This window comes from Monodon monoceros, unplaced genomic scaffold, assembly GCF_005190385.1.
Source record: "Monodon monoceros isolate NGI ecotype Baffin Bay Population unplaced genomic scaffold, NGI_Narwhal_1 Super_Scaffold_10, whole genome shotgun sequence".
In the NCBI taxonomy this organism is placed as follows: Eukaryota; Metazoa; Chordata; class Mammalia; order Artiodactyla; family Monodontidae; genus Monodon; species Monodon monoceros.
The window spans coordinates 52,356,629-52,374,710 of record NW_021703766.1 but is presented as its reverse complement, the minus strand read 5'-3'; the positions used below and the strand labels follow the sequence as shown (position 1 = coordinate 52,374,710).

Here is an 18,082-nt window from a genome sequence, read left to right as displayed (position 1 = left end):
CCCCTCACCCCATCCCACCCCATCCCCAGTCTGGCAGGAAATGCCTGCCACTTAGAGGGTCCCATCTTCTTCTGCACGGTGATGACATAACTCAGCTTGGTGCTAAAAAAAAAAAAAAAAAAAAAAAGAGGGAATGTCCAGGGCTTTGGTCCATGGGGCCTACTACCTTAACTTCTGCTCATTTGATATTTGCTGAGGCCCCAGACCCTGTTAAGTGGCTAGAAGATGCCCCCGTAGTGGTCCCCACAGCCCACAGCCATTTTCCCAGCTCGCAAGTGGTCAGGCTGTGTTCCCTGTAGTTCTCCAGGCTGGAGTAAGCTCCAACTCTCACTCTCCAGTAAAAACCCCTCCCCAAGTCCTTCTCTCCATTGTCCCTGCTTCTGGGCGGACCCCCTGGTGCTGGCCTCTCTATCTCCTGGGATAGGAGCAGGAAGGGGACATGCCTTCAGTAGGCAGTTATCCTACTGAATCCCCATTGTCCTTAATAAGGAAAGAAAACACTTCTCTTCGGGTAATATAATCTATCCCAAAGTAGCTTTAGTTATTGAGCGATATAGGGGCAGCCACTCCCCCCAGCCTCAAGTTTGTTCAAACTCAGCCTGAAGGCATTTCCTGAGTTTACCAGGTAGAACTCAGGGGTCAGTTCCCTAAGGGCTGGGTCAGACACCCCTGGAAACATGGTCAGGGCCACCTTGGGCCTTAGGGCAGATGACATTCCTAAGCGGGCAGCCACCCTCCACCGTGTCCAGGAGATTTAAGACTCTCTTTTTGGCTCAGCCAGTCCGTGGGAGGGAGGAGGGGCTTGCTCTTCCAGTTATGTGGTAAGAGTAGGTGCTGGGGGCTGAAGGTGGCTTCACCTCATCCCCTCCCCAGCAATGTTCTGTGTCTTCTCTGATCAAAGCTGCACCTCAACTCACCTACAGATAGGAATGAGGGCAGATGGCTCAGGTGAGAGGAAGTGGACCCAGATGCATCTTGGACCCTCATGACTTGTAACCCTGCGGAGACGGTTCACCTGTCCTTCAGTTTCTGCTTCTGTTTCCTAATATGCGTGAAGGAGGCTGCATAGCAAAGACCTCAAGATGTGGGCTCTGGAACCAGATGCCTGGATTCACTGCCACTTTGCTGTGTGACTTTGGATAAGCTGATTGACCTCTCTGTGCCTCCCTTTACACTTTCATAAAATTAGGCATAATAGGTACCTCATGGGGTTATTATGAAGATTAAAACTAATCAACCTGTATAAAGCTGTTAAGAAGGCACCTAGAAAAAAAGTGGGTGATATATCACTGTTAGATCTTTTGTCTTTTTATTTTTTAATTATTATTATCCCTAGTTCCTGAGATGTGTGTCTTTCAGCGTCTACCTTTCACTATGTTTCCAACTCTCTCCTGCTCTATATCTGTCCATGTCTGCCTATTTGTCCACCTCTGTCTTCCAGCCTCAGTCTTCCTATGACTTTGGGGAAACTACCTAACCTTTCTGTGCCTCAGTTTCCTCATCTGTATAAAGTTAATAACAGTATGAACTGCATATGGTGTTGTGATGAAGAAAGTTATTACATATTAACCACTTAAAATAGGGCCATAGTAAGCTCTCACCATAATTTCAATTAATTCAACATTAATGAATTAATTGCGTTCCCCATTCCTGTCCCAGTGCAAAGAGCTGTTATTAACTGTAAGCTATTATTATTGTTTGTTATTGTTATTTTCTCTTTCCATCAGTCTTTGTGTCCTGCTCTTTCCTCTTTCTGCCTGTCCACCCCTGCATATCTTTCTCAGTAACTGTCTTTCTCTCTCTCTACCCATCTATTCAGCATATATTGGACATACTGAATGCCCGCCTACTCCATGAGAAGCATTGAGTTTTCCGTGGTGAACAGAACAGACAAAGTCCCCAGGGAGCTCCCAGGCTAATGAGAGAGGCAGATGTTAGAAAAATAAACACACAAACAGTAACACGTGTGTAAATTGTACCAAGAAGCGTGTAGGATGCTTTGAGAAGACAACAGACAAAACCCAGGAGAGTAGGGGCCTTGGATTAGATTGGGAATGGGGTCAGGCAAGGCCTCTGGGAAGAAGTGATGTTTGAGATAAGATAAAATGAGGAGAAGGGGCGCCTTCGAGATGGCGGAGGAGTAAGACGTGGAGATCACCTTCCTCCCCACAAATACATCAAAACTACATCTACATGTAGAACAACTCCTACAGAACACCTACTGAACGCTGGCAGAAGACCTCAGACCTCCCAAAAGGGTCTTGGTGCTCCGGCCAGGTGTCAGGCCTGAGCCTCTGTCAGGCCACCTCTCTGAGGTGGGAGAGCCAAGTTCAGGACACTGGTCCACCAGAGACCTCCAGGCTCCAAGTAATATCAAACGGCGAGGGCTCTCCCAGAGATCTCCATCTCAACACTAAGACCCAGCTCCACTCAACGACCAGCAAGCTACAGTGCTGGACACCCCATGCCAAACAACTAGCAAGACAGGAACACAACCCCACCCATTAGCAGAGAGGCTGCCTAAAATCATAATAAGTTCACAGACACCCCAAAAGACACCACCTGATGTGGTCCTGCCCACCGGAAAGACAAGATCCAGCCTCATCCACCAGAACACAGGCACCAGTCCCCTCCACCAGGAGGCCTACACAACCCACTGAGCCAACCATAGCCACTGGGGGCAGATATCAAAAACAACGGGAACTAAGAACCTGCAGCCTGTGAAATGGAGACCCCAAACACAGTAAGATAAGCAAAATGAGAAAAGAGAAAAACACAGCAGATGAAGGAGCAAGATAAAAACCCACCAGACCTAACAAATGAAGAGGAAATAGGCAGTCTACCTGAAAAAGAATTCAGAGTAATGATAGTAAAGATGATCCAAAATCTTGGAAATAGAATGGAGAAAATACAAGAAACATTTAACAAGGACCTAGAAGAACTAAAGAACAAACAAACAACGATGAACAACACAATAAATGAAATTAAAAATTCTCTAGAAGGAAGCAGTAGCAGAATAACTGAGGCAGAAGAATGGATAAGTGACCTGGAAGATAAAATAGTGCAAATAACTACTGCAGAGCAGAATAAAGAAAAAAGAATGAAAAGAACTGAGGACAGTCTCAGAGACCTCTGGGACAACATTAAACACACCAACATTCAAATTTTAGGGGTCCCAGAAGAAGAAGAGAAAAAAAAAAGGGACTGAGAAAATATTTGAAGAGATTATAGTTGAAAACTTCCCCAGTATGGGAAAGGAAATAGTCAATCAAGTCCAGGAAGTGCAGAGAGTCCCATACAGGATAAATCCAAGGAGAAATACGCCGAGACACATATTAATCAAACTGTCAAAAATTAAATACAAAGGAAAAATATTAAAAGAAGCAAGGGAAAAACAAAAAATAACACACAAAAGAATCCCCATAAGGTTAACAGCTGATCTTTCAGCAGAAACTCTGCAAGCCAGAAGGGAGTGGCAGGACATATTTAAAGTGATGAAAGGGAAAAACCTACAACCAAGATTACTCTACCCAGCAAGGATCTCATTCAGATTCGATGGAGAAGAGCAGAAACTGACACACCATTGTAAAGCAATTACACTCCAATAAAGATGTTAAAAAAAAAGATAAAATGAGGAGTGGGAGTGGTCAAGGGAGGGAGTGAAGGGAAGAGTGTTGGAGGCACATGGAACAGACCACAGGGTGGCCTAGAGGATGAGGGAAGCTGAGGATTTGCCCGGAGCTGTTCACAGGAGCCACATCCCTCTGGGAAATAGACTGGGGTGGATAAGAGTGGAAGCAGAGAGCCCAGAAAGGGGGCTGGGCCAGGAGAGGGGGAGTCAAGGTGGGGAGACCTGGCTAGGTCTGACTTACTTTTTGGAGGTGTCGTCCAAAGGACGACAGGTGCAGGTGCCTGACCTGCAGACAGGCTAGAGCAATCAAGAAAAGAATCAAAAGGGGCCTGTGAATGGGGGGACACTTATTGGGGGGTTAGGGTTGGGTCAAGTTGGGGGAAATTAAAACTATCTTTTGTCTCTATTTAAAAAATGACTTCCAGGGCTTCCCTGGTTGCATAGTGGTTAAGAATCCGCCTGCCAATGCAGGGGACACGGGTTTGAGCCCTGGTCCGGGAAGATCCCACATGCCACAGAGCAACTAAGCCCATGCGCCACAACTACTGAGTCCGTGTGCCACAACTACTGAAGCCCATGCGCCTAGAGCCTGTGCTCTGCAACAAGAGAAGCCACTGCAATGAGAAGCCTGTGCACTGCAACGAAGAGTAGCCCCTGCTCGCCACAACTAGAGAAAGCCTGTGTGAAGCAACAAGGACCCAATGCAGCCAAAAAATTAAAAAAATTAAAAAATAAATAAAAAATTTAAAATGACTTCCAGAATGTTTAAATAATCTCTCTGTGTGTCATTTTGTCTTTGCCTCTGTCTGTGCCCATCTCTCTGTCCTCTATTCTGTGTGTCTATCTCCCTGTCTCCCTCTGTGTCCCAATCTTTCTGTCTCTGCCTCAATTTGGGTCTCTATGCCTGTTGTCCCTTGGTCTCTGTCTCTCTCTGTCTTTTCTTCCTGTCAACCTCCGTGTCTCTGTTCTTTGTCTCTGTGTGTCTCTGTCTCCATCCCTCTGTGTCTCTGTCTCTCTTTGTCTCTTGTCTCTCTGTCTATCTCTCTCTGTCTCGGTCTCTTGTCTCTCTGTGTCTCTCTTTGTCTCTTATCTCTCTGTCTTTGTCTCTTTGCCCTGTTCTCTCTGTGTCTCTATCTATATCCTTCTGTGGTTTTATTTCTGTCTCTGGTCCCAATCTCTTTGCCCATCTCTGTATCTCTTGGTCTCTGCCTCTCTCCATCCCCCACCCCAGCCTGGGTTCTTACCCTAGAATCCCCACTCCTGGGGTCATTCCTGCCAGGCTGGAAGCATCTCCATGGCGTGACACACACACACACACACACTCTGTCTTGGATTCATCCCCAAATAACTGGGACATGTCTGCCTAACCTCGAGCAGGATAAGACCTAGGTGAGGCCACAGAACAGGGTGGAGGAATGCCACATCCACACCCTTCTCCCTCATTCCAGCTGCCCCAGCCCTGTCCCTCACTCTGGCCCCAACCTGCCTCCTCCCAGTGTCCAGACCTAAGTCACGTCTGGGCGGCTATGAGGCCTGAGCCCCCTCTACACCCCACCCCTACCCCTCCTCCTGGCCTCCTCCATCTTCATGGTCAGGGCTGCAGGTCCCAGGAGTAGGGCAAGGTCAAGGGTCTCTGTGCCCCCAGGTGACTGAATGCAGGCAGATAGATGGAGGCCGAGCCAGAGAACCAGACGGACACTAAGAAAAGGCTAGAGACAGAGAAATCAGAGAGAAACAGGGCCAGAGAGAGACAGAGAGACACAGACATTCATCCCTCAGCAGCACCGTCATCTGTCCCCACAACCCCTCATCAACGCCGTCCACACCTCCTCCTTAGGTGACCTCATCCAACCCCATGGCTCTAGACACAACGTCTCCTAGGATGACTCCCCACCGTTTCTCACCAGCCCTGACCTCTGTCTGCCCCATGGTGCTCACACATTCAACCACTTGGCTCCTATAGGCGCCTCCAGCTCAGCCCTTCTCCCCACACCTCTTTGCTCCTCCGCACAAATGGCGCCACAAATGGAGCCGCCAACAGACCCAGCCTCCGAGACACCATCCTTACCTCCTTTTTCCTCCCTCCCCACCTTCCACCCACCGGCTGGTACTTGACTTTCCCGCCCCTCCCCCACACGAGCCCTGGGCATATGTGTTTCTCTTCTCCTTGGACCACAGCATCTCCCACCCAGGCTGTTGCCACCTCCCACCTCCACGCTGGTCTCTCTGCTTCAATCTCACCCTCTACAATCATTCTCCACGCGGGATGTTTTTGAAACATAAATAAGATCGTGCCCCTCCTACCTCGTGCTTAAAATCCACCGCACTGAAAATAAACCCAAACTGTTTCCCCTGGCATGCAAATCCCTGCACAGTCTGCCCCGTTCCTCGCCTTACTCTGTCTCGTACACACCAACTTTCTCTCTCTCTCTCTCTCTCTCTCTCTTTTTCCCCAGGCTTCCGGGATCTTATTTCCCCCAGGGATTGAACCCGGTCCACCTCAGTGAAAGCGCCATGTCCTAACCACTGGACCTCCAGGGAATTCCTCCAACTTCTCTCTTTTTCCTGCAAAGCTCACTGCCTCTCAGCCTCAAAGTCGACTCCTCTGAGACTCCCCGACCACCCCCTCATCTGCAGTCACCCCACCCAATCCGGGTCACTCTCTAGTATCACCCGTAGTCTCTGCACACACATTACTACCAGATATTTGCTTGTCCCTGTAGTTTTTCTGTTTGTCATTCTCCCCTGCTGGGACGTGAGCCCCAGGAGCGCCGGAATTTGCTTGTCCCTTCCCGCATCTCAAGTGCGGACAGCAGAGCTCAGAGCGTGACAGGTGCCCTTTGTTGAGCAAAGCCTGCTCCCACTAACTGGGCGCCTAGGACACTCCTGGCACTTTGTCTGGGCGTTTTCCCTGCATTATCTCTTTGGATGCATTTTGGGAGAGAGGAAAAATGGTTACCCCGATTTTACAGATGAGAAAACGGAGGCTCACAGGGGTGCAGTCACCGGGCCAAGGCTCCAAAGGTAGAACGTGATGCTGGGGATTTGAATCCGGGAAGTTTTGCTGGGGAAGCACAGCCGGGAGAGAGAGGAAGGGAGGGAGGATGAGAGAGATTTAATGAGAGAGAGAATAAGAAAAAAAGAAAATGAGAGATAGAATGTGTGTGTGTGTGTGTGTGTGTGTGTGTGTGAGAGAGAGAGAGAGAGAGAGAGAGAGAGAGAGAGAGAGAGAGAGAGAAGAAACCTGACAGAGAACCAAGAAAGAAGGGGAGAGTGAGGCCAGGGTCTCCCAGCCCCTCTGGCTCCCTGGCCGCAGGCGGGCACAAGGCAGCCTGAGAGCGCTGAGCTGGAAGCTGGGAGCACCTGACCCCAGGAATGTGTCCCTGGGGGGCAGGCCGGCCCAGCTGGGGATGCTTATAAGCCCCACCGGGGCCCCTGTTGGACGTAGCAGGCAGGAGCTCAGCCCAAAGCAGGATCCGGGAGCCCAGAGACAGCCAGGTGAGTGGCCCCCAGGTCCCCACTCACTGCGCCCTAAGAGCACGCAGTCTTTGTGACCCACTGTCCCTACAGCTCCGTGTCCCTGTGACTCTCAGCATCCGGACCTTGTGTCTCCAGGTCTCTTCTCCAAACAGGTCTCTAGTTAGGAGTGTCTCTCCAGTTCTCTCTCTGTCTCCCCTGGTCTCTCTATTTCCCTGAATCTCTCTCTCCCTGCCTCTGCCTCTCAGTCTGTCTCCGATGATCTCTCTTAAATACTCCATCTTCCCTCCATCCCTGAGAGTCCAGTCTCCTCCATCCTCCTACCTCGCCCAGTTTATAGACGGAGAGACACTTTCTCCATCCCTTCCTCTCCACCTAGTTCTCTCTCTCTCTCTCTTTCCACTTCACTCTCCCTCTCTCTTTTTCTCTCTCAGCCTCTAAATCTCTCTAGGCTGTGGGTCTCTGGGCCATGATCTCAGACCCTATGGCATGTGTGTGTCGGGGGAGGGGTGGTATAGGTCCTTGTTTGCCCAATAATATCCTGGGAGGGCAGGAATGGAGAAAGAAAGAGACAGATGCAGGGCCCCCGGACTCACCTGAGACTGACCCTCACGCAGGTGCTGAAGGATGTCCATGGCAGGAAACCCCTGGGGCTGGTTCCTGGGCCACCTCCTCCTCAGTGTCACAGGTATGTGTGTGTGTGTGTGTGTGTGTCTGTGTGTGTGTGCGTGTGTGTGTCTGTGCCTGAGGCACAGTGTTTGTTACAGGCATGACTCAGTATCCTCCTGGATGTGCCTGAAGCTGCGTGGGTGACAGTACTGTGTGACCGTTGCTCTCCAGATGCACACTTGTGATTCCTGGTATCACAGGGAGTTTGCATGTGTGCTGCCTGTGTACTGGGTGTGTGTGGCTTTGCATGCCTCTGTGTGTGACATAGTATGACAGGGTGTGTGGTCATGCCCGTGAGAGTCGGTGCGTGATTGGGTGAACAACTCTGACAGTCTGTGCCTCTGAATATCCTGCAGAGTGGCAATTCTGTGAGGACCTGGGGAGCCTGGGGTGCCGCTAAAAGGGAGGTGGTGCTTCTGGGGGAGTCACCCATCGCTGGCAATCTGTGCCTGCTTCCTGGGTCTCCGATCCTTGGGCCCCCAGACAGCCACATCACGGGACGGTGTGATAGGGTTTCTGTGTGAGCCGGCTTTTTGCTGCTATGGGGGAGGCTGAGCCAGGGAAGGAGAGACTTGGAGGGCCATAGAGTGTGGCACTGCCTCGAGTGTCTGGCTGTGTCGCCCTTGCCTCTGCCACCTTGTGTGAGGGGGTCTACTTGTGCTGGGAGGCTCATAGCCCCAGTAGTGCACTGTCGAGGCGCGCGCGCGCGCGTGTGTGTGTGTGTGTGTGTGTGAGAGAGAGCGAGAGAGGTGACATGTGGGTCCCAGAGATCTATGTGACACACTTACAGCTGAAAGCCTCCTCTTGACAAGTGACCCCACTTCCTATACCCTGATCTCCGCCTCTTGAATCCTAACCCACCCCCAAAGAATCTGATCCGTGGAGTAAAAGGCCTGCACTGTGATCCCGCCCCCTTCTCACTCATTCTTGATTCCGCCCCTGAGAGCCTGACTGCCCTCAGGATCCCTGACTCCATCCCTGCGGTCCTGACCACACCGCCTGCACTGTGACCCCGCCCCCAAGTGGCCTAGTCCTGCCTCCTGAGTCTGTCCCCCAGCCCTGACCACGCCCCCCTGGACCGAGGTTTTCCCCCCACCCCCCACCAAGCTCTCACAAGCCGTGGTTCCACCCTGAGCCCATCCCCCTGACCTCGGAAGCCCTGATCTAGCCCCTGCACCGTGGCCACGCCCCTGCTCTGTGGCCACGCCCCCGAAAGCCGTGACCACGCCCCCAGGAGTAAGTGTCCAGCCTTCTGGGCCTTTTCCCCAGGCCTGACCACGCCCCTGCACCGAGCCCCGCCCCCAGAAGCCCCCGTTCCCCTCTGAGCCCGTCCCCCAGCCCTGAATCCGCCCTCAGGATCCCTCGCCTGGGGTGGAGGCAGCGACATCATAAACGGCGAGGACTGCCACCCGCACTCGCAGCCTTGGCAGGCGGCACTGTTCTTGGAAAAGGAATTTTTCTGCGGGGGCGTCCTGGTGCATCCTCAATGGGTGCTGTCAGCCGCACACTGTTTCCAGAAGTGAGTGCAGGGCGGGGCGGGGAAGGGGGCGGGGCCTGGGTCCTAGGGAGGACCCGGATGTACGGTGAGCTGAGGGGAAGCGCTTAATAGGTTCCATCTCTGGGTACTAAAAGTGAAAACCAGTGTGAAGGAAGGCTCTGCGAGGGAGGCGGGAGCTATGTGTTGCTTTGGAAGGACTCAAGAGTCCTGGGTTGAAATCCCAGCTCAACTGCTGAGTTACTAGTGACTTAAGGCAAGTTCTTGTCCCTGGATTATGATTGTGCCTTAGGTTGGGTAGCTCTTAGCGCAGTGCTTAGCAAGGAAGATGGGGCTAGGGTAAGGGGCTGGAGATGGGGTTGTGACTGAAGGCGAGAATGGAGATAATGGTGTAGTAGCCACAGAGCTATTCTGTCCCCACCCCACCCCCACCCTGTGACCCTCAGTTCCTATACCATCAGGCTGGGCCTGCACAGTCTTGAGGACGACCATGAACCAGGCGGTCAGATGATGGAGGCTCACCTCTCCATCCAGCACCCAGAGTACAACAGACCATCTTTTGCCAACGACCTCATGCTCATCAAGTTGGAAGAACTGGTGCCCCAGTCTGACACCATCCAAAACATCGGCGTCGCCTCACAGCGCCCGACCGCTGGGGATTCTTGCCTCGTTTCCGGCTGGGGTCGGCTAGCGAATGGTGAGCTCGGGAGTGTGGGTGTGTCCGGCCTTTCTGAGGGGGTTCTCTGCCCAGCCAGAGAGGCTAATCCGATGCTCTGCGTCCCAGGCAGACTGCCCAAAGTGCTCCAATGAGTGAATATCTCAGTGGTGTCGGAGGAGATCTGCAGTGAACTCTATGCCCCTGTGTACCACCCCAGCATGTTCTGCGCTGGCGGAGGCCAGGACCAAAAGGACTCCTGCCATGTGAGAGATGGGAGAAGGGAAGAGGGGAGAAGATCCAGGGAGAGATGGAGAAGGGAGGGGACAGGGAACCGTGGTGAGAAACAGAGATACGGGGAGATAGAGTGACAAATGGGGAGAGAGACTGAAAGAGAGAAGTCGACACAGGAATAAGGAGAAGCAAAGAAAGAGACAGAAATAGAGAAAGACAGATTCAGTAAGGCAGAAACACACATGCACACACGTACACCCACAGAGAAACATATACACAGACGCGTAGAGATGAAATGCCAAGTGAAATAGGAAAAAAAACAAAAATAGAATATACAAAGAGATGCAGAGAGGCACAGAGACTCCAGGGGTCGTTGAGACAGAGAAATAAGCTACAGGGGGAAAAGAAGAAGGAGGGACAAAAACAGAGACAGAACAGTAACAAACCCAAGAGAATCTACCAGCTGTTAGGATATAGGGGAGCAGAATTGGTGCGGTCAGGGCTCTAGAATGGAACGTTTAAGGAATATGTTGCTATCTTTTTTTTTCCCCCTCTCCTGCCATTGCTTCTCATTTGGTTCCTTTCTGATCTCACATCTGTCTCCATCTCTCTGTGTTTTAGATTCTCATTCTCTGTCTCTCCACAACAGGGTGACTCTGGGGGCCCCCTGGTCTGCAACGGGTCCCTGCAGGGCCTTGTGTCCTTTGGACAATCCCCCTGTGGCCAGCCCAACGTGCCAGGCGTCTACACCAACCTCTGCAAGTTCACAGACTGGATACAGAAAACCATCCAGGCCAGTTAACTCCAGGGACTGGGACCCATGAAATTGAACCCCCAAATATAAGCTGCTGAAGGAATTCAGGAATCTGGGTTCCCGGTGCCTTCTCCTTCAGACCCAGGAGTCTAGACCCCCTCCCCCATCCCCAGTAGTCCAGTCCTGCTAAGAATAGCTTCCTGTACACAGTGCCCCCTAGTGGCACAATGTTGACCCCGCCTTACCATTGGTAGAGAAAGTTGGGTTTTCACCGTCATTTGTTCCTTCATCTAAGCCCAGAAATAAAGTCTAAGAGAAGCACGGACTCGGCTCAGACTCTCCTCCATACTTCCCTTCCCACCCAAGGGATTCCAGCAAATAGCTTTCCCTCCTTGTGCCTCAGTTTCCCCATCTGGGAAATGGGAGCCTTGACCAGGAGTGACACAGGATCCCCAAGGAACGAGACATAGCTGGAAGGTTAAGAGAACTGATTCTGTGGATGTTGTCCAATTTCTGAAAAGTCAAATCAGCAAACGGCAAATTAATGGAATTTACTTATTTAGTTTATGTAGCTTTCACTGACTTATTTTGGTTTGGTCTTCTTAAATGCATTTTAAGAATTCTCGATTTGTAGCTGCCTCAGGACCCTCCTGCTGTAGCTGAAGACTGGTGGGAAGAATCTGGGGGGCGGCGGGGAAGGGGGGGTCTGAGGACAGAGAGAGGGGAGACTGGGGACCCAAGAATATAAGGAATTGTTATTATACTATAATAATTGTTATTATACTAAATAGAATATACTGATGAGAATTTATATTCATAAATATATTCATAAATATACTGTGAATCTATTCTTAAGGAAATATTTAAATTTTTATGTATCTCTTAATGTATCCTCAAATATATAAAAAGTGAAATAACTGGGCTTCCCTGGTGGCGCAGTGGTTAAGAGTCCGCCTGCAGATGCAGGGGACACGGGTTCATGCCCCGGTCGAGGAAGATCCCACATGCCGCGGAGCGGCTGAGCCATGGCCGCTGAGCCTGCGTGTCCGGAGCCTGTGTTCCGCAACGGGAGAGGCCACAACAGTGAGAGGCCCGCTTACCGCAAAAAAAAAAAAAAAAGTGAAATAACTAAAAGTAAGATAGACAAATCCCCACTCATAAAAGAGGATTTTGGGGATTCCCTGACGGTCTAGTTGTTAGGACTTGGTGCTTTCATTGCCAAGGGAGCAAGTTTGATGCCTGGTTGGAGAGCTAAGATCCCGCAAGTGGCGAGGCGTGGCCAAAAATTTTTTTTTATTAAAAAATGTTAAAAAGAGGATTTTAAGGTGACTCAAAAAAATAATAGAACAAACAAGATAAAAATGGATAAGGACATAGATGATTTGAACAATGTGATTAACAAACTTTACTTAATGGTCATATATAGAACATTGCACCCAGTATCTGAAGAACATACAATCTTGTCAAAACACAATACCTACCAGAATGGCTAAGATTAAAAAGATGGACAGTGGGCTTCCCTGGTGGCGCAGTGGTTGAGAGCCCGCCTGCCGATGCAGGGGACACGGGTTCGTGCCCCGGTCCGGGAAGATCCCACATGCCGCGGAGTGGCTGGGCCCGTGAGCCATGGCCACTGGGCCTGCGCGTCCGGAGCCTGTGCTCCGCAACGGGAGAGGCCACAGCGGTGAGAGGCCCGCATACCGCAAAAAAAAAAAAAAAAAAGTCTCAGAGTAAAGTAAGCTGTACTTGGGGTGTTCCCCCTGCTCGATGTCACACTCTCAAGCTGGGGCCTCACACACCTGTTTTCTCTCCCTGGGCCTCAGTTTCCCCATTTGTAAAACGGGGGTCTTGATAAAGAGGTTTCAAAGAGAGATGCCAAAACTGAGAGATGGAGAGACTTTGGCAAGTCCTTATCTACTGCTGCCTGACTGTGTCCTCTGAGAAAGACCCCACAACCACTGCTCCCCAGCAATCTGGGAAAACAGGCCTGATAACGGCCTGGGATTACTCAGCACTGATTAAGTGTCAGGCACGAATTTCAGGCACTGACGCCTCAAAACACTCCTACGAGGCAGAAACAATGATTATTCTCATCTTACAGAGGAGGAAACGGAGGCACAGGAAGGCCGAGTGACTTGCTTAAAGACACACAACATTATGTGTTGGAGGCAGGATTCTATCCTGGCTGCCTGGAGCCAGAGTCCACGTCTGAATCATGTCCTGGGTTAACCCGTCTTTCACGCACCAGCCTAATTTCGATTTACACACCTGCTCTGTGCATATTACCTCATCCAACCCCACCCATTTCCACTCCTCCCCCACTCTAAGACCCCATCACGGGTGTGCACTGATAACCAGAGAGGTGATGTTTCACACTGAAGGAAGCACAGGACTTCCTGGACCATTCTCTTGTCCCTCCCCCCAGACTTCTGCAACCTGGATGACCTTGAGCATCGTGGGGCTCTGTCCTCGCCACCGTCTGCTCATGTGTGTGGAATTGTTTACTGTGTGCTCTTAGCTCCTTACACGCACTAACTCTTACTCCTTGCAAAACTCTGTGGTTTTATCTGATTATTATTAAATAAAATTATCTGATTTTAAGGATGAGAAACTGAAAGCACTTACCAGAATTTCCAAAACATCAAGTAGTGGAGCAGGGGTCTGAGCCCAGGACCCTGAAACTCCACTTTTGACTGGTTCCATAATGAAGGGGGAGGGGGGGTTGTGGTGAGATGAAATTAGAGGAGGGCCGACACTACATGAGGAGTTCCCTGGGGCATCGAGAGTCCAGTCCCCCTCCCAGGGTGGGCAGGATGCAGTGACTGTCTCCCTGGGGCAAGGGTTCCAGATGAGGTTTGTTCCCTCAGGGGGATCCAAAGGGGCTCAAACACCAGGCCGAAGGCATTTGTCCAGGGGTGACAGGGAGTCTCCATGGAAGGGTTGTGAGCAGGGAAGGGGCAGGGTCATCTCTGAGTGTAAAGAGAGACCCTCTGAAGCCAACTAGTGGTGGACAGGAGGGGACAGACTGGAGGGTGGGAGGCCGCGGTGGAGGCTGGGGTGAGGGTCCAAGAATAGAGGGGAACACCTGAGCCAGACCGAGGGGACAGAGAAGAGGGACAGGGCTGGGTACCGCTGGGCTGTAGGGGATGAGGGGAGGGAAGGGGTGGAGACAGCACCCTCGGGGATCTGGCCACATGACTGAGTGGACAGTGGGGGCTGTCCCTGGGATGGGAAACATGAGAGGAAGGGGGAGGAGAGTTTGGGGAAAGAGAGAAATGTGTTAGGTCACAGTGAGTGAGAGGGATCTGGAGACCCCGGGCAGGGGTGGGTGTCTCCCGGGAGCAGGTGGCTGCCCAAGGCTGGAATTCAGGGTCAGATAGAGGAGAACTGCTTGGTTGGTGGTTGAACCATGGAGGTGATGAGAGAAAGACTCTAGGGAGTGTTCCCAGGAGGAGGCATAGGGCAGGACTCAGGCCTTAGTGGAGGGGAAGGACGTCTGGGGAGATGCCCAGGAGGACGTTGGTCACCCAAGTCTAACTCGGCCAGAGTGGGCGGGCGGTGCGGGGGAGGGGCGTTGACACCGTGTCGGGGACAAGGCGAGGCGCGGCGCCCTCCCGAGGAGCCTGCGCACAGGTCAGGTAAGAGCCTGGGCTGCGCTCTGGCATGATTTCAGAGTCCCATCCGTGTCACGGAGACGGTTACAATACCTGCCTGTGTGGGCTGGTGGGAGGAGCATGTGTGATCTTGATGGAAAGCGCTTAGCCTGGCACCCGGGAAGCCCTCGTTATGATCACCCCTCACCACCACCCGGCTCCAACAGAGGGAGGTACCTCCAGGGGTGGAGATGAACAGACCAACTAGGTGTTCCCAAAGACAGACACTGGATTCTTCCCACCCTCTGCCGTGACCTTTGCTGTGATGCCCCTCTCTGGGTCTCAGTCTCCTCTATATTAAGGAGGAAGGACTTCCCTGGCAGTCCTGTGGTTAAGACTCCATGCTGCCAACGCAGGGGCCACGGGTTCGATCCATGGTCAGGGAACTAAGATCCCACGTGCCAGCACTAAGACCCTACATGCCGGCACAGTCAAAAAAAAAAAAAAAAGGAGGAAGCCATCCATAATAAACACCTCATGGGGCTGTCAGAAGGATAAATGAGATAATGCAAGGCCAACACTCCATAAACAGAGACTGCTCAATTGAAGCTGTGGCCCACTGTGAGTCCAAAGCCTTTGAGCACGAATTTGTGGCAAAATGAAGGGGCAAAGTAGTTCTAGAATAGCTTCTAGCCTGGGAAGCCAAATTATCTGGGGGTCCCAGAACATCTGAAGATGATAGGCTTCTAGAATGTCTAGAGATCTGTGGTTTTAGGCTATTTTACGGTCTTGGGTTCTAGAGCATCTGAGGACCTAGATTTCCAGAATATCTCAGGCCCTTCTATTCTAGAATCTGAAGGTCTGGTATTCTAGAGCTTTTGAAGGTCTGTGGTTCTAGAGTGACAGAGACCCTAGGATTCTGGAATAACTAAGGATCTATGGTTCTGGAATGTCTGAAAGACATCTGGGGGCTTAGACACCATCATTTCCCCATATTATCTGTGAGGAAGTCAAGTGCCAGGGACCCCTAGGCATTGGCCACGGATGTCCTTAACAGTCAGCCCCAATCATGCAGCCCCTTCCTATATATGTGATGGATTTCCAGAAACAGGGAGAAACTATGCTTATAATAGGTCCCATCTTTCACTGGGTGATCTGAGGTCAGTATTTCCTGCTACTGTGCCTCTTCATTATTTAGACAAGCCACGATAGACTCTAGACAATTTTCCAGGGCCCTCTATGGTCCTGAGACACTGGTAAACAAACTTAAATTCCCAAAGCTTTGGGTCATCTTAATGGTGACCTCCAGTCTCCAGAAAACAGAATCCAGGTTTCAAGCCTCAGGATGCAGAAGGAAGACTGCAAGATCCAGAATAAAGACTCTAGTCTCCCAGTCTCTAAAGTCATGCTCTACAGTCAAGAGTCTAGGAATCTCAGAATCATGGAAGCCAGGCCCCTGTCTCCTAGTCCAGTCGCTTAAATACGCAATGTAGTTTTCTGGGGGTTTTGGGGGGTTTTTTGTTTTTGTGTTTTTGGCTGCGCCAGGTCTCAGTTGCAGCAGGCGAACTCTTAGCTGAGGCATGCATGCAGGATCTAGTTCCCTGACCAGGCCCCCTGCATTGGGAGGGCAGAGTCTTACCCACTGGACCACGAGGGACGTCCCCTCGATGCAGATTTGAAACTCCATACTTCACATTCCAAAGTCAATCCATGAACCCTCAGAGTCTAGACCCAGACCCTAGAATCCAGGCCCCATAACTCAAAATCCAAAATCTATCATTCATATTCCAGGCCCCGAAACCTCAAGTCCTAGAGTCCAAACATCAGACTCCAGATTCTTAGTCTGGACTCTAGATTCAGAGGCCCTGGATCTAGAATCCAAGACTGAGACCTGTCACTCAAAGGCCAGAGTCCAGTATCCAGATTCCAGACCCAAACTCCAGAAGTCGCATTCCAAAATCCACTCCCGACTTCAAGTCATGAGTGGCCGATTCTAGGCCCCAAACTCAGAATCCAGAATCAAAGATGAAGATCCAGAAATATCCAGAATCTAAAGTTGGGAGGTTCAGACTCCAAGATCCAGAATTGGGGATATATATCCAGAACCCAAGGTCCAGAATTGGATATCCAGACCCAGGATCCACTGTCCAGAATCAGAGATCCAAGATCCAGAATCCAGAAGAGTGGGTTCCGAATCCAGAATCAGGATCCAGAATGGGGGGATCCTGGTCCAGCTCCAGAATCCAAGATCGAGACCCCTAATCCAGGCACAAGAAGTGTGACTCTAGAATCCGGTTTCTACACTCCAGACCCCAGATTCCGGGTTACATGCTCCAGACTCCTGGTTCTATGTTTTGATCTCCTCCAATTTTCTGCTCTTGCCCTACTGTCTCCTCCCCCTTGACAAACTACCCTTGGTAGGGAAATTCCTCCTCAGAGACTCAGACAAAAGCTTCAGCCTAATAAATGCTCAGTAGGTCTTGTCCCCCACCCCACCAGCCACTTAGGCATCCCTGCCTGTAAACCTGACTCTCAGCCACTTCCCACCTCACCCTATCCCCCTCCCCCAAGACCCGGGTGGGGCTGGGAGCTTATAAATTCTGGCATTCATGTGCCTGCTCGTTTTCTTCTGGCTTCCAAGCTACCCCAGATGCTGCTGGAGGATCTGGAGGGGGGTGAGATCTTTGAGATGGGGCAGGGGGTTTGGAGTGAGGAGAGACACAGGTCTTCCCTGGTCTAGGGGAGACATGGGATGCCCTGGTTCCAGGGAGCAGACATGGACTGCCCTGAGGGATTTGCAAGTCAAGGGCACCTGGGTGGGTCCATGTGTTGTTTGCTGAGGCACCGAGTTGAGCCTGAACCAAGAAAACGTCCTGGAGATGCAAGAGGGAGCTGCAGCGGTAAGGTGGGGGAGGGCACGGAGTAAATCAGGAGGACGTCTTCTAAAGCACTTGTACCAGAGCCAGGAACAAGGTCAGGAGTTATCGCGCGTGCAGGTCAGCTCAGCACAATCTCCCTGAGGCCTCCCGTGTGCCCGGCCCCTGGCTGGGCAGTGCTGGGGACACAAAGAGGACCTGACCTGAACACTCCTGGGGATGGAACCAGAACAGGCACTATAGGACCCAGAAGAGATACCTGTTAGGTATCGGGGTCTCCCAGAAGAGGTGAGGGCTGAGCCTCAGAGGACAAATAGGAATTTGGAAGATGCGGGGGGGAAAGGGCTTTAATTCAAGCCCAAAGCTTGCCGAGCTCTGGGCAGTGCTGGGGATCCAGAGTGCAGTCAGGCTGGGCTCGCCCTCAGGGAGCTCTTGGTCTGGAAGGGGAGGCAGACACCGCTGACTCAGGGAGGTCAGAAAAGGCCTCCAGGAGGAAGTGGACCTTGAAGGGACTGGCATACCTGGAAGGAGGAACGGCCTGAACAAAAGTGTGGAGGCATGAAATTGCAAGAAGGAAAATGGGAAGAAATAGCCTAGACGCGCAAGGTCACGAGAGACCCGGCCAGAGGGGCTGGAAGGGGAGAAGCCACGCATGGCCTCGCAAGTGAGGCTGAGGGACTGGGACTTTATCCTGGGGG

General features: G+C 51.5%; 1 protein-coding gene across 1 annotated transcript; it reads left to right on the top strand.

The window, feature by feature from the left end:
- Nucleotides 1–6,613: 6,613 nt before the first annotated feature.
- LOC114905265 (kallikrein-4-like) lies at nucleotides 6,614–11,233 on the top strand. The gene is given in 7 exon segments (XM_029239833.1): nucleotides 6,614–6,655; nucleotides 7,080–7,129; nucleotides 7,726–7,796; nucleotides 9,134–9,296; nucleotides 9,734–9,969; nucleotides 10,057–10,193; nucleotides 10,811–11,233. Coding segments are annotated over 5 exon segments (750 nt in total). The 5' UTR covers nucleotides 6,614–6,655; nucleotides 7,080–7,129; nucleotides 7,726–7,735; the 3' UTR covers nucleotides 10,964–11,233.
- The last annotated feature ends 6,849 nt before the right edge of the window (nucleotides 11,234–18,082 follow it).